Source organism: Taurulus bubalis (assembly GCF_910589615.1).
Source record: "Taurulus bubalis genome assembly, chromosome: 2".
In the NCBI taxonomy this organism is placed as follows: Eukaryota; Metazoa; Chordata; class Actinopteri; order Perciformes; family Cottidae; genus Taurulus; species Taurulus bubalis.
Window position 1 is genome coordinate 47,112,374 of NC_136590.1, and position 14,431 is coordinate 47,126,804.

At 47.6% G+C, this 14,431-nt stretch overlaps 2 protein-coding genes across 2 annotated transcripts in view; one reads left to right on the forward strand and one right to left on the reverse strand.

The window, feature by feature from the left end:
* Positions 1-1,923: 1,923 nt before the first annotated feature.
* On the reverse strand, positions 1,924-10,912 carry LOC306754063 (NLR family CARD domain-containing protein 3-like; the record flags this gene model as incomplete). Its single annotated transcript, XM_079237971.1, is given in 9 exon segments — positions 1,924-1,968; positions 1,972-2,537; positions 2,695-2,741; positions 3,411-3,584; positions 3,708-3,881; positions 3,978-5,778; positions 5,941-6,017; positions 8,794-8,906; positions 10,775-10,912. Coding segments are annotated over 9 exon segments (3,135 nt in total).
* A 1,668-nt stretch (positions 10,913-12,580) lies between these two features.
* Positions 12,581-14,431, forward strand: part of LOC306754064 (protein FAM13C-like) — a gene marked incomplete at both ends in the record, with an annotated part of 6,333 nt that continues 4,482 nt past the window's right edge. The window contains 3 exons of the mRNA XM_079237972.1: positions 12,581-12,794; positions 13,800-14,115; positions 14,195-14,336. Coding sequence (XP_079094098.1) covers positions 12,581-12,794; positions 13,800-14,115; positions 14,195-14,336 — 672 coding nt within the window. The remainder of the gene's footprint in view (positions 12,795-13,799; positions 14,116-14,194; positions 14,337-14,431) is intronic.

Below are 14,431 nucleotides of genomic sequence, written 5' to 3' on the forward strand. Positions count from 1 at the left end.
CTAGGCTCCCCTAGTCCCGTATCTCCCTCACTTAAGTTTCATACTTTTGGAGGTGAGTTGTGGGGAAAACGATGTAGCAATATTTTGTTATATTCTTTAAAAAAAAAAGTAACCGTTTGTCACACAAGGTAATGGTCGCTAATATGATCACGTTGTCCATCTGTTGTGTCATTATTTTAGACGGTAAAAGTATAGGTTTTGTGGCTGTTTCATTTAGTCTATTTGGCGCCGTTTGTTTGAGCTACATCCGGTCGCCCTGAAGTAGAAGAAAAGAAGAAAGAAGAAGAAGTACTTTCTCTTTATACATTTTGTTGTTTCGCGTGTCTAGGAAGCTGATGTGCAGCGAGGAAGACCAGAAGGCAATGTCTGTGTTTTATTGTCTCCTGCAGGTATGTGTTTTCTTTTGTTTAATGTTGGAATTTTCGCTGTTTCTGCTAAGTCACTCTAGCGCACGCAGTTATTTATTTTGTCCACTTGGGGTGGTTGTTCTCCCCTTTTTTTCATGATTCATGTTTGAGGACTTAAGTTTCATACTTTTGGAGGAAGCTGATGTGCAGCGAGGAAGACCACAAGGCAATGTCTGTGTTTTATTGTCTTCTGCAGAATAAATGAATGCTGGAAAATTCATCTGAGTCGACCGCTTCCATGCCCTGAACACATCCGTTACATGAGCTCGTACAGGAAGTCATGATGATGTGAGCTCGTACAGGAAGTCATGATGATGTGAGCTCATACAGGAAGTCATCATGATGATGTGAGCTCGTACAGGAAGTCGTGATGATGTGAGCTCATACAGGAAGTCATCATGATGATGTGAGCTCATACAGGAAGTCATCATGATGTGAGCTCGTACAGGAAGTCATCATGATGATGTGAGCTCATACAGGAAGTCATCATGATGATGTGAGCTCATACAGGAAGTCATCATGATGATGTGAGCTCATACAGGAAGTCATCATCATGATGTGAGCTCATACAGGAAGTCATCATCATGATGTGAGCTCATACAGGAAGTCATCATCATGATGATGTGAGCTCATACAGGAAGTCATCATGATGATGTGAGCTCATACAGGAAGTCATCATGATGATGTGAGCTCATACAGGAAGTCATCATGATGATGTGAGCTTGTACAGAATTCATCATGATGATGTGAGCTCATACAGGAAGTCATCATGATGATGTGAGCTCATACAGGAAGTCATCATGATGATGTGAGCTCATACAGGAAGTCATCATGATGATGTGAGCTCATACAGGAAGTCATCATGATGATGTGAGCTCATACAGGAAGTCATCATGATGATGTGAGCTTGTACAGAATTCATCATGATGATGTGAGCTCATACAGGAAGTCATCATGATGATGTGAGCTCATACAGGAAGTCATCATCATGATGTGAGCTCATACAGGAAGTCATCATGATGATGTGAGCTTGTACAGAAGTCATCATGATGATGTGAGCTCATACAGGAAGTCATCATGATGATGTGGATCAGACAGGAAGTCATGATGATGATGTAAACTCGCACAGGAAGTCATCATGATGTGAGCTCATACAGGAAGTCATCATGATGATGTGAGCTCATACAGGAAGTCATCATGATGATGTGAGCTCGTACAGGAAGTCATCATCATGATGATGTGAGCTCATACAGGAAGTCATCATGATGATGTGAGCTCATACAGGAAGTCATGATGATGATGTGAGCTCATACAGGAAGTCATCATGATGTGAGCTCGTACAGGAAGTCATCATGATGATGTGAGCTCATACAGGAAGTCATCATGATGTTAGAACGGATCTTGACGGACCTGAACTTTAATAGACATGAAGAGTAATGGAGAATATCTGCAGAATATAAGGATTTATATTATCACTACTAACTAGCATCAGCTGTGTGATCCTATACAGGTTGAACTATCTGGACAGCAGAGAGAACATTTCTCTACCAGGAGGAGACTCTCAATCCTCCAGAGAACACAAAGACACTGAGGCACCAGGCCTGGGCTCAAAAAAAAACCCAAACCTGTACTTGAACCTGAACCCAGGATAAAGAGGTTCAGTGAATGTGGTGATGAAGGTGTGGAGGTGGATCAGTGTGTGAGAGGAGACTCTGTAGAAGGACAGAGAGCCAGCAGGACAGTCCACATACACTGCTACTCTACCAGAGGAAGAGTAGGAGGAGGAGGGGATGCGTGTTTCTGTCTTATTGTGACGGACATAGTAAACACCATTAAAACACTCCAGACTCCAGGACTGATCATTCCAACCAAACCTACAGTCTTCACTGTCTCCTCTCCTTCTGATTCCTCTGTAACTCACTGATATAGAAACGTCTTTTCTCCACTCGACCTCCCAGTAACAGCGACCAGTCAGACCAGTTCTACACAGCAGCTGCTCCCAGTAGTCAAACCTGTCTGGATGATCAGGATATGACTGATGCTCCACCACACATGTCACCTTCCTGTTGTTGTCCGACAGTTTGAGGTTCCTGCTCACTGTGTTTGTGTCGAGTGTGAGTTCACAGGAATCTGATGGAGAGAACAAGACACAATACAGCTGCAGTTATTAATCTATCCTCTGTTCATCTAGTGACACTTTGATGATGACATCAGAGATGTGAATGAGTGATGTCACAGTCTGAAGATGGTTGAATGTTTTCATGAATTAAACTCAAAGCACACTTACACTTCCTCAGACCTGGTCTGACCCATCGGACTCCAGCAGGCTCCACCCTGAAAGGTGGAGGAGTCAGAGCAGCATGAACACATGAACATGACATCACTCTCATCACAGAGCTTTGTTATTCATGTTCACATGGACATGACATCACTCTCATCACAGAGCTTTGTTATTCATGTTCACATGGACATGACATCACTCTCATCACAGAGCTTTGATATTCATGTTCACATGGACATGACATCACTCTCATCACAGAGCTTTGTTATTCATGTTCACATGGACATGACATCACTCTCATCACAAGCTTTGTTATTCGTGATATATTATTATCAGTATTATGTTGACAATCATCCTCCAGTTCAGACTCAGTTTCCTCCACCAGTCAGTCAGTAACTCAGATGTTTAATTCTTTGTCTGTTTGTGGTTCAGTGAAAACAATCTGTAAACACAACATCTGACACATGATCAGCTCATGAAGTAGTTGTGTCTGACATGATATCAACCAGCTGCTTCCACATGCAGCAGCTACACGTCAACACTACTTCTGTCTGTATTGGTCGTCTGATGTTGACTCAAACAGTTAGACGAGTCTCTGGTAGTTTGAGGTCAGCTTGGTGTGTCAGGGTCATATTAACCAGGCTGACAGTGTGACAGAGAACAGGTTTCCAGCTCTACCTCCTCTATCAGACTGATGGTATGTGGCTGCAGCCTCTTCATACCTGAGAGTCTCCAGTTTCCAGAGTGGATCCTCCAGTCCAGCAGACAGCAGCTTCACTCCTGAGTCTCCTGGATGATTGTAGCTCAGGTCCAGCTCTCTCAGATGGGAGGGGTTGGAGCTCAGAGCTGAGGCCAGAGAAGCACAGCCTTCCTCTGTGATCAGACAGCCTGACAGCCTGCAAACACACAAAACAACACACGTCACATCTTAAGACGATCTGAAGGAGGATATGAGTTTATCCATGAATGTAAATCAGGATTTAAGCGTCCATTATTTTCACATGTTGATGAATCCTGACCTGAGAGTTTCCAGTGTACAGTGTGGACTTCCCAGTCCAGCAGACAGCAGCTTCACTCCTGAATCCTGCAGGTTGTTGTTACTCAGGTCCAGCTCTCTCAGACTAGAGGACTGGGAGCTGAGGACTGAGGACAGAGCTTCACAGCTTCTCTCTGAGAGGTTACAGCCACTCAGTCTGAAGAGACGATGATGAAGAAAAGATAATGAATAAGTGAAAAGATAGCAGTGTATATAAGTTATGATCTATGAATCTAACTCTCTCTGTACTTACAGAGCTTTTTTGGAGGCTTTGACCACTGGCAGCAGCCTTAGAAGAGCCTCCTCTGAAGCAGAGTATTTCTTCAGGTCAAACACCTCCAGATATTTTCCTGATGACAGTATGATGAAGACCAGAGCTGACCACTGAGCAGGAGACAGTTTATCTGTGGTGAGACGTCCTGAACTCAGGGACTGTTGGATCTCCTCCACTAGAGAACCATCATCCAGTTCATTCAGACAGTGGAACAGATTGATGCTTTTCTCTGGAGATGCATCCTCACTGATCTTCTTCTTGATGTACTGGACTGTTCTCTGATTGGTCTGTGAGCTACTTCCTGTCTGTGTCAGCAGACCTCGTAGGAGAGTCTGATTGGTCTGCAGTGAAAGACCCAGGAGGAAGCGGAGGAACAAGTCCAGGTGTCCATTGGGACTCTGTAAGGCCTTGTCCACAGCACTCTGGTAGAGATGTCTTGGTTTAGGTTTGTCTTTAAAGACTTTAGACCAACGGGAGGTTGCTTGTTCTTCTGCCAGCAGGTTGACACCAGAGTTGATGAAGGTCAGATGGACATGAAGAGCAGCCAGAAACTCCTGAACACTCAGATGGACGAAGCAGAACACCTTGTCCTGGTACAGTCCTCTCTCCTCTCTAAAGATCTGTGTGAACACTCCTGAGTACACTGTGGCTGCTCTGATATCGATGCCACACTCTGTCAGGTCGGATTCATAGAAGATCAGGTTCCCTTTCTGCAGCTGATCAAAAGCCAGTTTTCCCAGCGACTCAGTCATCTTCCTGCTCTCTGGACTCCAGTGTGGATCTGTCTCAGCTCCTCCATCGCACTTGACCTTCTTCACTTTGGCCTGAACCACCAGGAGGTGGATGCACATCTCAGTCAGGGTCTTGGGCAGCTGTCCTCCCTCTGTGGTCTTCAACACGTCCTCCAGAACTGTAGCAGTGATCCAGCAGAAGACTGGGATGTGGCACATGATGTGGAGGTTTCGTGAGGTCTTTATGTGGGAGATGATCCTGCTGGCCTGCTCCTCATCTCTGAACCTCTTCCTGAAGTAGTCCTCCTTCTGTGGGTCAGTGAACCCTCTGACCTCTGTCACCAAGCCAACACAGTCAGGAGGGATCTGATTGGCTGCTGCAGGTCGTGTGGTTATCCAGAGGCGAGCAGAGGGAAGCAGTTTCCCCCTGATGAGGTTTGTCAGCAGCACATCCACTGAGGTGGATTCTGTGACATCAGTCAGGACCTCATTGTTGAGGAAGTCCAGAGGAAGTCGACACTCATCCAGACCGTCAAAGATGAACACAACCGGGAACTCTTCAAACCTGCAGATTCCTGCTTCTTTGGTTTCAGTGAAGAAGTGATGAACAAGTTCCACCAAGCTGAACTTCTCTTTCAGCACATTTAACTCTCTGAACATGAATGGAAACGTAAACTGGATGTCCTGGTTGGCTTTGTCTTCAGCCCAGTCCAGAGTGAACTTCTGTGTTAAGACTGTTTTTCCAATGCCAGCCACTCCCTTTGTCATCACTGTTCTGATTGGTTCCTCTCCTCCAGGTGAGGCTTTAAAGAAGTATTCTTGTCTGATGGTGGTTTCTGGTCTGTGTGGTTTCCTGGATGCTGTTTCAATCTGCCTGACCTCATGTTCATCATTGACCTCTGCAGTCCCTCCTTCTGTGATGTAGAGCTCTGTGTTGATCTGGTTCAGAAGGGTTGGGTTTCCTGCTTCAGGGATCCCCTCAAACACACACTGGAACTTCTTCTTCAGGTTAGATTTGAGTTCACGCTGACAAACTGCAGCAAGAAGTCCTGAATGAACACACAACAAGAGGATCAATGAGTCAAAGAATAGATTTCAACATGTCATCTCCTCAAAGAATGAGACTATGAATATATTCTGGTCCATCTTTTGAGACATTAGTAAACGTCCTATTCATCCAGCATGTTCAATCTTTAGAGAAATCCTCTTACTGCTCTGCAGACAGTCAGCCAGCTCCTCCTGCTGGGCACACGGACCTCTGGGAACCTCTGAGCTCTCCTGGTCCTCTCTGTGGAGGAGTCATGAACAATCAGCTCACATTGTGTTTGCTCCACAGACTGTTTATTGTTCATGATATTAAAACACTAATACAATAACAAGTTAAAGATGTTGTCCATCCATCCATCCATTATCAGCCGCTTATCCGGGGTCAGGTCGCGGTGGCAGCAGGTCCATCAGGCCGACCCAGGCTTCCCTTTCACCTGCAACACTTTCCAGCTCATTCTGGGGGATCCCGAGGCGTTCCAAGGCCAGCCGGGAGATATGATCCCTCCAGCGTGTCTTTGGACTCCAAGCTCCTCCTGATGTCCGAGCTCCTTACTCTATCTCTAAGGCTGAGCCCATCAGAGGAAACTCATCTCCTTACGCACCGGACATGGGGTGACAGAGCCATCTCTATAGCGCCCCCTCCCTCTGGAACTCTCTCCCCAAACCCATCCGAGACTGCACTGTCCTCTCCACATTCAAAACACAAATCAAAACCCACCTCTTCAGAACTGCTTTTAATGTATGACTGTGTGCTCTTATCGTTTTTATTTATTTATTGTGTATCTGTTTTATTATTCTACTTGTTTTATTACATAATTTTTAGGACATTGTAATGTTGTGTAAAGTGTCTGTGAGTACCATGAAAAGCGCTATATAAATTAAATGCATTATTATTATTATTATTATTATTATTATTATTATTATTATTATTATTACTACCCTATCTCTAAGGCTGAGCCCGGCCACCCTCCGGAGGAACCTCATTTCGGCCGCTTGTATCCGCAACCTCTTTCTTTCGTCACGACCCAGAGTTCGTGACCATAGGTGAGGGTTGAAACGTAGACTGACCAGTAAATGGAGAGCTTTGCCTTCCGGCTCAGCTCCGCTTCACCAAGACGGACCGGTACAGCGCCTGTTTTACTGCTGCAGCCGCACCGATCCGCCTGTCGATCTCCTGCTCCACCTTACCCTCACTCGTGAACAAGACCCCGAGATACTTGAACTCCTTCGCTTGGGGTAGGCAGTTTGTCCCCACCTGGAGGGAGCAATCCACCGGTTTCCAAGCAGAGCACCATGGCCTCAGATATGGAGGTGCAAACCGCCCCAGTGAATGCTGGAGGTCACGGTCCGAGGAGGCAAACAGGACCACATTATCTGCGAACAGCAGAGAGGCGATCCCGAGACTCCCGAACCAGATCCTCTCCGCCCCCTGGCTGCGCCTAGATATCCTGTCCATGAAGGTCACGAACAGGACCGATGATAAAGGGCAGCCCTGGCGGAGGCCAACACCCACCGGGAACGTGTCTGACTTATTACCGAGGATACGAACACAGCTCCTACTGCAGGCGTACAGAGACCGGATGGCCTGTGCCAACGGATCTGGCACCCCATACTCCCGCAGCACCCCCCACAAAAACCTCAGAGGGACCCAGTTGAAGGCCTTCTCCAAGTCTACAAAGCCCATGTAGACTGGTTGGGCAAACTCCCAGGACCCCTCCAGTAGTCTTGCGAGGTTAAAGAGCTGGTCCACTGTTCCACAGCCGGGACGCAACCCACACTGTTCATCTTGAATCTGAGGTTTGACAAGCGGTCGGAGCCTCCTTTCCAGCACCCTGGCATAAGCTTTTCCCGGGAGGCTGAGCAGTGTGATGCCACGATAGTTTGAGCACACTCTCCGGTCCCCCTTCTTGAAGATGGGAACCACCACCCCGGGTTAGGGGTGGTGGTTCTGACAATCACAGCTGCAGCCCTTCTGACCTGCCGGTACCTCTCAGCTGCTTCAGGAGACCCCTGAGCCAGACAGGCCCGAAAGGCCTCCTTCTTCAGTTTGACGGCTTCCCTCACCCCCAGTGTCCAGCACCGGGTTCTCGGGTTGCCGCCACGACACCGATGACCTTCTGATCACAGCTCCTAGTGGCCGCGTCCACAATAGAGGCTTTGAACATGGTCCACTCGGATTCCATGTCCCCAGCCTCCCTCGGGATTTGTGAGAAGCTCTTCCGGAGGTGGGAGTTGAAGACCTCCCGGACAGGATCCTCTGCCAGACGTTCCCAGTTCACCCTCACTACACGTTTGGGCTTGCCAGGTCTTTCTAGCCGACTCCCCCGCCATCTGATCCAACTCACCACCAGGTGGTGATCAGTTGGCAGCTCTGCTTATCTCTTCACCCGAGTGTCCAAGACATACGGCCGCAGATCAGATGATACGACTACAAAGTCGATCATTGATCTCCGGCCTAAGGTGTTCTGGTACCAGGTACACTTATGAGCCTCCTTATGCTCGAACATGGTTTCGTTATGGACAAACCGTGGCTAGCACAGAAGTCCAACAACAAAACACTGTTCGGGTTCAGATCGGGCAAGCCGTTCCACCCAATCACGCCCCGCCAGGTTTCTCTGTCATTGCCCACGTGAGCGTTGAAGTCTCCCAGGAGAACTATGGAGTCGGCAGGCGGCGCCCTTTCCAGGACCCATCCCACCGCCTCCAAGAAGGCCGGATACTCTGAAATGCTGTTCGGTGCATAAGCACAAACAACAGCTGTAGGTGCAGGGAGGCAACCCTCTTGTTCTCCGGGGAAAACTCCAACATAGCGGCACTCAGCCGGGGGCTCATGAGTATCCCCACTCCCGCCCGGCACCTCTCACCCTGGACAACTCCAGAAAAGGACAAAGTCCAACCCTTCTCCAGATGTTGTGCCATGATTAATCATTTTATAAAACAGATGCTAAAGACTGGAGATGAAGGACGAGCATCTGTGTGACAGTTAGTCATCTGTTTCATCTGTTTTAAGAACTTACCCTGGGTCATAAGACTGGCGTCCATCTTTGAAGTCAATCTGACCACCTTTAGACCGATCACTCTTCATGGACACACAGCTGGGTTCAGGAGACTTTTCTCTCTGCTGATGTGACTTGATAGAAACACTGAGAATTACTGATCATTCAAGTTCCTCTTTCTGCTTTCACTGGTTTCATTCGATAGAAATATTATTGTTACTGCAGCTAGTCCACATACCTCTGAATGTAGACCCAGAACCCCTGCAGCTAGTCCCTAGACCTCTGAATATATACCCAGAACCTTTGTTTAAATCATCCTTATCCTCAACACTTTGTTTACATCATCACTTTGAAATCCTCACCTTTGATCAGAGTGGCATCCATCTTTGAAAACTAAAGGATTATCCATAGACGAGTTACTCTTCATGGACACACAGCTGGGTTCAGGTTCTGGTCCAGGTTCAGGTCCAGGTTCAGGTTCAGGTCTCTGATGGATCCTGGTCACATATGTAGAACCAGAGTCAGTGAGTCAAAGACATGGAGAAGAGTCATGGACAGTTAGAGATGATCATCTCACCTCTGAACTCTGGTCTGGCTGTCAATTGGTTTTAGGAAATTTGAGCAACCGATATAGAAACTTTTGAAAGTCAACAAGATTCATATTTCAGGCTTCAGCTGTTCTTAGCTCATCCGCTCTGCCAAATACGTTATGGGGAAGCTTTGATCGGTAATCCACTGTAGTACCCCGGCTCAATGAAGGCCCCCAAAAAACTCAGTTACTTGAAACTATACTGAGTGGAGTTGAGAGCTTGAAGAGCTGAGTGAATGTAGAGGAGATACGCTGAGGAGGACCAACGTCTAGTGTTTGCTTTGAGGGTTCTGGGATGCGTAGAAACCTTTGAGAAGTGAATTTACAACCTTGGGCTACTAGATAAGAGTTTGGAGAAGAAACGTATTCCACTAAGGTGAAGTTAAATGACTTGAGCTTTTAGATAATCATCATGTAATCATGTATGTGGACCTGGTCCCCAGACTACTTGGCATACATTGATCTCTGAGAGCACTTTGACCAGCAGAGGCCTCAATAAACATGAAATATGAGCTTCATAAAACACCTGAAGTACCAAAGTCCAGACTTTAGTCCAGTATCAGAACTCAATCTAACGACTGAATGTGTTTTATAGATTTATAGGTTTATTAAGAGTCAAGGTTCAAGTGAACGAGCAGAGAAACAGTCAACATGAAGTCAGTCAGAGTGAATACGCTGAAAGAAAAACAAATGAAGTGTTGAGTGATACCTGTTCATGTTGGTGATCACCTGCAGACCCTGATGGAGACAGACGGGTTCACCTGCAGACCCTGATGGAGACAGACAGACGGGTTCACCTGTAGGTTCCAGTATCAGTTGTCAGATTGTAATGGAAGATTTTCCTGTATCATATCTGTTAAAAAGGAATGAAGTCTCTGAATCAAAGTTGTCTTAAATCCGTTTATTCCTGCAGGAAGGAAAAGTCTGTCACAGCTACTGGCGCAGCCTGTAACACAGAATCTTCAATGAAGCAACAGTCATCAGCCCATTTTATAACACCATGAGGTCTCCGCCTCCAAACCCCCCAATGAAGGAGACCAGAGTAGCTGAGTCTGTTCGAGAAACGTGAACCCCCTCAATTCTCGTCAACAGAACTTACATTCCCTTTGTCCTGACGATCAACACCTTATCTGTTTACGACCCTCCCCCTATACCAGTGAAGGAAGATCAACATCCCTTTGATCCCAGTACATCTGCTTCTCCCCCCATTTAGTACTACATCTCTGAGGGTCATTTAAGGTTCAATTTAGACTGTATTAACCTCACAATATTACTACACTATATTTTACCATTACAAGATCCACTTTGAGCTGTGGACTCCTTCTCAGAGACAGGAGGTCCACACATGACCAGCAAAGAGCAGCTTGTTGGTCATGAAACACACTGGAAGGAATTCAAGGGCCACTTACTCACTTTCTCAACCTGGACTTCAACCCTCTGCTGTCTGGACCCAGTCTGTGTGGATCCGGTCTGTGGGGAGTCCCACTCCAACACTGTGATGAACCAGTGTGAACCTGCAGCACTCAGTCCAGAGAGCTGATCATGTGTCATGACTTTATGAGCATGTTAAAGATTAACCCTCAGCTTCTTCCTGCTTCCTCTGACCCACTGGAACCAAGCGGAGAACATGAAGCTCCTCCTCCCTGAACATCAACCCTCCACACTGTTTTGGGCTTGAACAGAGGACATGACTTCAGACTTATTTATATATATGTATATATATGTATATTTATATATATATATATATATATATATATATATATATATATATATATATATATATATATATATATATATATATAGTATGACTAGACTAACGCCAACATGTCAGTCTGATCACTTTTCTATTTGTTCATGAAATTATTCTTTATTGATTTGTGGACCTGGTCCCCAGACTACGTGGCATTCATAGATGAAGTTATTAATTAACAGAGTAGATGTGTGATCTCTGAGAGCACTTTGACCAGCAGAGGCCTCAATAAACATGAAGTATGAGCTTCATAAAACACCTGAAGTACCAAAGTCCAGACTTTAGTCCAGTATCAGAACTCAATCTAACGACTGAATGTGTTTTATAGATTTATAGGTTTATTAAGAGTCAAGGTTCAAGTGAACGAGCAGAGAAACAGTCAACATGAAGTCAGTCAGAGTGAATATGCTGAAGGAAAAACAAATGAAGTGTTGAGTGATACCTGTTCATGTTGGTGATCACCTGCAGACCCTGATGGAGACAGACGGGTTCACCTGTAAGATGCAAGGATGACATGTGTATAAATATATATATATATATATATATATATATATATATATATATATATATATATATATATATATATATATATATATATATATATATATATATATATATATATATATATATATATATATATATATATATATGTCATCCTTGCATACACACACACACACTGAATGTTAAGGGGTTAACAGCCTCCTCCTTCCTTTTTTTATGAATGAGACACACACACGGTGATGTCATCAACAAGCCCCGCCCCCACCGATGCGGAAAATCCTCACGATGAGGAAGAGAGAGAGAGAGAGAGGAGAGGGAGGGAGACAGAGAGAGAGAGAGAGAGATAGGTGTCCTCATGTTTCCCATCTCTCTCTCTCTCCCTCCCTCTCCTCTCTCTCTCTCTCCCCCTCCCTCCCCCTCACAAGCCTGAGGATGACACCAACGCAGCATCAGCACCATCATCATCATCATCATCATCATCAGGGAACGTTTGGAACGAGAAGGATGAAGATTCAAACCCTCTGCGCGCAGTCACGACAGGAGGTGACTAATACCTGGAATGTCACGTGCTGAAGACATAGGTAGAAGTGCAGATGCCGGAGCAGGCTAATCGCTGCAGTGAAGAGAGATGAAGAACAGACCAGAGGAAGAGGAGGAGGAGATTTGTATTCCTGGGTTGTTCATGCGGAGCGTCACTGAATAATCTCTGGAGGAGCCGGCTGGTCTCACTGGATGGTGCCTGACTAATTAATGGACAGGAGGTTAATGATCTCCTCCTTTGGATTGTGGGGCCAGACTACATCCTGAGCAGCAAGCCTCCTCCACCACCTGCCACTCCTCCACATGTGGTGCTTCAGAGGCTGGGATCTGGCTAACGTCTGGATCCACTAACCCGCCGCAGCCTTTCTACACAACCTCTGTGCTACGGCCTCCTCCTGGGACCAGGCTAACCTCTGGACCTGTCTGGCATGTTCTGCTTCTGCCTGCAGAGCTCCCTGCTGAAGCTCCAGGCGCTGGAGGTGGAGGGGGGCTCTCCTCTGGGCCCATCCCCGGAGGAGAGCCCCCCTGCCCCGGGCAGCAAGGAGCAGAGGAGCCCCTGTGGCCCCGGGGAGCTCGGAGGGAAGGAGGGCAAGACGCTGGCTCTGTGCCACGGGGGCCCCTCTGACGAGAACAGCCCACCAGGTACCTGTCTGTCTGTGCACCTGTCTGTCTGACTGTCTGTGCACACACCTGCCTGTCTTACTACTAGCCTGTGAGTAGCAGTAGTAGTAGTAGTAGTAGTAGTAGTAGTAGTAGTAGTAGAAGTAGCAGCAGTAGTAGTAGTAGTAGAAGTTGCCACGGAATCAGTCATGTAGTGAAGGGTAGGGAGCAGGGGTTAACAGGTGAAGGGTAGGGAGCAGGGGTTAACAGGTGAAGGGTAGGGAGCAGGGGTTAACAGGTGAAGGGTAGGGAGCAGGGGTTAACAAGTGAAGGGTAGGGAGCAGGGGTTAACAGGTGAAGGGTAGGGAGCAGGGGTTAACAGGTGGAGGGTAGGGAGCAGGGGTTAACAGGTGAAGGGTAGGGAGCAGGGGTTAACAGGTGGAGGGTAGGGAGCAGGGGTTAACAGGTGAAGGGTAGGGAGCAGGGGTTAACAGGTGAAGGGTAGGGAGCAGGGGTTAACAAGTGAAGGGTAGGGAGCAGGGGTTAACAGGTGAAGGGTAGGGAGCAGGGGTTAACAGGTGGAGGGTAGGGAACAGGGGTTAACAGGTGAAGGGTAGGGAGCAGGGGTTAACAGGTGGAGGGTAGGGAACAGGGGTTAACAGGTGAAGGTTAGGGAGCAGGGGTTAACAGGTGGAGGGTAGGGAGCAGGAGTTAACAGGTGGAGGGTAGGGAGCAGGGGTTAACAGGTGGAGGGTAGGGAGCAGGAGTTAACAGGTGAAGGGTAGGGAGCAGGAGTTAACAGGTGAAGGGTAGGGAGCATGGATTTGGGTTCGCAGGTGAAGGCGTAGAGGTTCTAGTGGTCATTGAGGAAGCTTTACTGACCTTTAAGGTTGTTGTAGTCGTCCTTGAGGAGGTTCTACTGGTTCTTCAAGTTGTTCTAGAGGTTCTTGAGGTGGGTCGAGCGTGCTCCTCAGGTTATACGTTCTAACTGTTGACAAGTATTTAGGTCTTGCTTGTGAGTGCTTGAAGGTCTTTGTGTCTCTGCAGAGCTGCTGGTGGTCCAGACCAGACCGCCCCAGTCCCCCAGACACCAGCCGTTTACCACCATCCACCCGGGCCAGCAGTCCCTGACCCCCGACGGAGCTCCGTCCGCCAGCCCTCACCACTCCCTCTACTCCCCCCAGAGGAGCAGCCCTGGAGGGGAGGGCGGAGGAGAGGCAGGAGGTGGAGCCCTCCTCCAGCTCCTGGCTGGCGGACCCGGGCCCCTGCCCTCCCCCCGCTGCTCCAGCCTCAGCAGCAGCCTGAGGTTCAACTCCGACCCCGACGCGGCACCGTCACCGCCCTGCAGCCAGCAGTACCGACAGTGAGTCTCACCTGTCTTTCTCGCCCACTGTTTACCTGTCTGTCTCTCCCACTGTTTACCTGTCTGTTTTTATGTCCAGGTGTCGGGCTCGGGACCGGACCGAGGTCCCGGAGGTCCCGGAGTGCCCCTCGTCCATCCCGTTCCTCACCAAACAGATTCAGACCCTGAAGAAGAAGGTCCGCAGGTTTGAGGATCAGTTTGAGCAGGAGATGAACTACAAGGTAAACACAGCAGGAACCAGGACATTTACATTGATCAGGGATCTGTTTGGTTTGTTTGAGGCCCACAGCCTCTTTAGTAACGGGGTCTCGTGAGG